Raw genomic sequence first — 4963 nt, forward strand, 5'->3', positions numbered from 1 at the left:
ACGGATGCCCACTGACTCCTGCCTTCAACCAAAATGTCCGGACGATCGACATATTTGGGAAAAAAATCCCCTGCTACTGCGGCTATCATACGGTAAGTGAATTTCTTTTATTGTATACATAACAATAGATGATATAAAGGCTGTTTCATACCAGTGACTGTTGAAATTTTTAAGTGCTTCACGTAAGTTTTTTATTATTATTATTTTGTTACCTATCTTAATATGTAAGACAAAAGCAGACAATAATTTGAAATGGTTATAGAACACTGGACAGAATTTAATGATTTGTCACACAAGTTTATTCAATGCTRTTTTTCCACAGTCAGCTGAGCAGGCAGGGATTCAAGCTGAAAGCATGCCAGGTGCAGGGAGCAGCACAGGTGTATCTAGGGCTACAGCAGGTCCAACCCTACAGARCAGTTCAGCTTTAAATACAGTTAATCCTGGCTTGCACAGGAGCTCAATCATAGTCGAAGCTGCAGCAGATACAGCCACACAGAACAGTCCAAGTCTAGGCACAGTTCCAGCTGAAGAGACAGCACAGAGGAGTTCAACTTCAGGGAGCTGCGAACTTCCAGCCATGTCAGTCAGTCAAACTCCAAATCAGATAAAGTGTGCATTGTGTAGTGAAGACATCAATGTGGAACTTTTTTCTGAACATTTGTCTGACTTTCATGCAGAGCAATGTTGTGAACATTGTGGGAAAAAGGTCAAGGGTGCAGTGGGGTTACTTCATCACATTGAAGAAGGCCATGATCCACTACACCAAACGTCACCATCTTTGCCAGTCCAATCTCTAGCTTTCAACCCGCAACATGGGATACCAACAACTTCACCCCGGAAACCAGCACCACTTCCCCAGAAACCAGCACCACCTCCCCGGAAACCAGCAACACCTAACCGGAAACCAGCACCTGAGCCACAACAGTGTGTTGCACCTGTGCAACACCCCCAGCCAACTCCTTCAGTTGCTTCTTCACCTATTCCCCACCTTAGGCCTCCACAGGTGAATTGGGTCACCTTTCTTCCAAAGCAGTTTGTACGAGTCATCAAGCCAGCAGACCAGGAGTGGGTTGCACAATGCCTTTACCACCCTACTGGACAGCTTAAGCAACAATTCTCCCAAAACTGGTTTTATCCACCCAGTCTACCAAAGATTATTACTGCACCTCCAGATCCAACAACCTACTTCAGGCAGAGGATGTTTTTATGGGCACCGATGCGGATGTGGGGAATTCCTTTAAAATGTCATCAGTGCAACAGAAAAATGCATCACTCTGGAATATACACAAAAATCAGAGAAGTTATAGACCTGGATACAAGGTATTATTTGATTGGGGGAGACTATCCAAGATGCAGTAAATGCATGATACCCGTCTGTCCATGGAGCACTGAGGTGCTAAATCAGTTAGATCCTGCCCATAGAAACAAGTTTCCAGCCATTCTCACCACACAATTGGCTCTGGACAAAAGGTGTGTGACTCTCCTGAAGCCACGGACTGTTGGAAACAGCTCCAGTTATGTACAGCAAGCACTGGAAGAGTTGCACAGTGAGGAATGGGCAAAACGCACCATCGAATATCTCTCTGACTGTGAGCTTCACAAGAAGAAGAGCGCCCTAACTCAGAGCCATGAAGTGGTCTACAAGAATCCACCAGAGTTTATTCCCCTTCCTCTTGCACAGTGGTTTGAGACTGTGCATGCAAATGAAATACTCAGCCACTTGTCCGAGATGAAGGGTGTCATAACGTCGACATATGGAAGGATTCTAAAGCTCGACTCAACCAAAAAGGTATAGTAAAACACCTCTAAAAACTTTCTCAATTCTGGTTAGAATTTGCACTCCAAATTCTAATCAAATTATAATGGTCTTTTTTTTTTCTTTTTTACAAAACAGATAACCAAGAAACTCGCTGGTGGAATTTCTGAGACCGCAACCTGGATGACCAACATCACCAACGAGTATGGGCAGGTTCTGAACTGTGTGCTGACCACAGGTGAAGGAGCAGGGTTGGAGGAACTGTGCCAGGGGATTGTGAAGCGCTTCCAGAATGCTAGGGAACCCGAGCCACATATCCTTTATGTCGACAGAGACTGCTGTAGTGAATCAGGTTTGTGATTCTCAGACTTTGTTGTAATTCATTATAACATTTGTTTAAAGTCCACAGTTTAAAATATTTAATGATCAGTTTAATTATTGAAAACCCAATGTAAGAGAAATGTATTGTGAACAAGGTATTGTGTTCTGCGTAGCAGTTATGTTTCATGTGGCAACATTAATACCATCAGCTGTGACTCATCAGGTAAATTAAATGCTGTAGAATTTATTAATTTGTGTTTTTTATACATATTTATTTTTGCTTAAACAGGTGTGCCTCCATTGCTTGAGTTGTTTCGGCCATGGAACACTAATGTGAGGCTTGACATCTTTCACTACATGAGAAGATTCACAACCGGTCTCACAACAGAACATCATCCTCTTTATGGAACTTTCTGCTCCAAGTTGTACTGCTGCATTTTTGAATGGGATCAAGATGATGTCAACTGCCTTAAAGAAGCAAAGAGGTCAGAGCTGAAGAAAAAATATGCTGGTCATCCTCCCACAGACGCCCAAGTTTTGGCCAACATTAGCTCCAGTGAGCTTGCTAAACATTGCAGAAGAAGGACAAGAGGGGTAGAAGAAACCCGGAACCTCATCCAGGAATTATTAGACTCCATGTGGGAACTGACTGACACCTGAGGTCTCCGCCTGATCAACCCTGAGAGCATGTCTCATGTGTGGCAAGTGCAGCAGAAGCATCTGCCATGCATCCAAGATCCACCTGGTGTTGAATTGTACACCAAGCTTCGCTCAACACAAAAGGGAGACAAAGAAGTTCCAACCTTCAGATGTGGCAGGGGCTCGTCTTCATTTGAAAGCTTTCATCGACACCAGTGCTCCTTCATACCAGGTAAACTGTGAATTGGTATATTTGATGTCATTTATTTTTGTAACACCTGTCAGAATTTTAACCGTACATCTAAAAATTTGAATCAGCATCATTTCTGAAAAGAAATGCAAAAAAGTTATTTCATAAATGCTGCCAATCTTTGCAACTCTGTTTTTTAAGGATGGAGAAGCAATGCCATGCATACTCAAATGTATATGCTTGAGGGTGGATCCAGATGGAACATGAAAAGAGCCCAAGAAGCTTTGGATACGAGTCACAGATCACACACCAAACTCTATGACGTTCGTCTGATGTCCAATCTCAACACTCTGAGCAGCAAAGTGCTGGGTCATGCCCTCTTGCCAGAGTTTGTTCCCCCAGGCTGTCCCACAGGTATTGGACCTTACAATAATTTAATTTACCTAACAAATTCCACAAAAATGCTCATTTTTGTGCAGTAAATTTGTCACTTTCAATGCAATTGTTGAATGTCCTTTATTATCCTTGAAGGTGAGCGGATTGCTGTGGAGTATCTTCTTGCTCAGTCAGACAGAGGAGACCTCTTGGGTCCCCAACAGGACAGCGAACTGGGAGTTATTTTGCCAGAGATGCAAGCTCATGTTCAGGAGGAGGACAGTCCTGATGTCACCATCAGTGATGTCACTGACATTCTCTCAGAGAGCTCCCAGGACATGCTAGTGTGAAAGCCAGTTGGAAATGCCATCCCCTGACATTCTTTTTCCCCAGGCAGAGTCTTCTCCCATGTCATCTCAGGTAATGTCTTAATAACACTTGTATTTAGTGAGAAATTTGTCTTAACAGAGCCAATTACCCTCATGTGTTCCATGCTTCTACATTGGCATCTCCAATCTATTGTTATAATTTGAGATTATCATCAGGCACTGAAGATGACTGTTATTGAATAGTTTGGTGATGATCATGTAAATGAGATGAACAAGAGCAAAAAAAGAAAAACAAACATTTCAAATTTTAATGCTATAAATACCTTGCCATCTTGAATGCAGAGAAAAATACTTGTTTTTTGGCAATAAGGAACATTTGCTGTTGCTTCTGTGTGCTTTCAGGAAACCAGTATCGACTCAAGCCCTACCTCTCCCACTCATGCTGCTGTTCCTGTCAGAGGTCAGCTTACTGATGACCTCTCCTTTAGTGGACCTAATAGCGGTTCATCCCAGGTAGAGTGAGACCTATGTGGGTTCATTTTGTTTCATTATAGCATGGTACACTTTGTTTGGTTGCTGTATTATGTTCTATAGACAATTTTGGGATGTAGTTGTTGCTATAAAATCATATTTCCAGATTAGGCTTTGGCTTAGCTTGATTTACAGGCCATTTTCCATCTTTCTCAGCATCTAAACATTTTTTAAATTAATAAATCTGAAACGGTACTTGATTTTAAACTTTAATCTACTTTATTTAAACCAGTAGTTCCCTAGTCTGGTCCTCATGTACCCCTCCACTGCATGTTTTAAGTGTCCTGCTTGCAAACAGCTTACTTAAATGATTAAAAGGCTTCTGCAGCACTTGTTGGGAACCACTGGTTTAGACTATGTTATTTCTCTCCTTTTCCTTTGGTACAAAAATGGATTATCCAGTCCGATCAACCAGTAGTTCCAGGAAATTCTTTGAGATAACAAAGGAATGACTGTGTCTATATCTTTACCTATGTATCAATTTTTTTATTTATTTTTTTTTTAAGGAGACCCGGTGTGACTACAGAGGTTTTCCTGGATGGGAGGCAGTTGACAGCTTGGCAGAGTACCTTTTGAGCCTCAACAGAACAATAACTGCATTGTCAACAACAGAGGTAGAAAATGTCTTGCAGCTGTATTCTAACCTGCAWGCTATGGACAAGCAGCCCCCCAAATACACCTTAAAAAACAAGAAGAGCACATTACCAGGACCATGGAGGGCTTCCCGGAAACGAAGTGGCTCTGCACCTGGTCAGCAAGCAGCTGAAAGGTAACCTGTCTGATATTTGACACAATGAATAACTTGTTTGCATATTCACT

The 4963-nt window shown here is 42.1% G+C and overlaps 1 protein-coding gene across 2 annotated transcripts; it reads left to right on the plus strand.

The window, feature by feature from the left end:
- The first annotated feature begins 6 nt into the window (after positions 1-6).
- Positions 7-4957, plus strand: LOC103481911 (uncharacterized). 2 transcript variants are annotated; one of them, XM_008437716.1, is made up of 8 exons: positions 7-92; positions 681-1792; positions 1898-2111; positions 2370-2951; positions 3111-3323; positions 3441-3704; positions 4016-4126; positions 4651-4957. In XM_008437716.1, exons 2-4 carry the CDS (start codon positions 1202-1204, stop codon positions 2738-2740), a joined length of 1176 nt encoding a protein of 391 aa, XP_008435938.1. In that variant the 5' UTR covers positions 7-92; positions 681-1201; the 3' UTR covers positions 2741-2951; positions 3111-3323; positions 3441-3704; positions 4016-4126; positions 4651-4957. The 2 variants fall into 2 exon arrangements, with proteins under 2 accessions (XP_008435938.1, XP_017166152.1); XM_017310663.1 differs by lacking the exon at positions 7-92 and having other exon boundaries at positions 107-1792.
- The last annotated feature ends 6 nt before the right edge of the window (positions 4958-4963 follow it).

This window comes from Poecilia reticulata, linkage group LG19, assembly GCF_000633615.1.
Source record: "Poecilia reticulata strain Guanapo linkage group LG19, Guppy_female_1.0+MT, whole genome shotgun sequence".
Taxonomy (NCBI): Eukaryota; Metazoa; Chordata; class Actinopteri; order Cyprinodontiformes; family Poeciliidae; genus Poecilia; species Poecilia reticulata.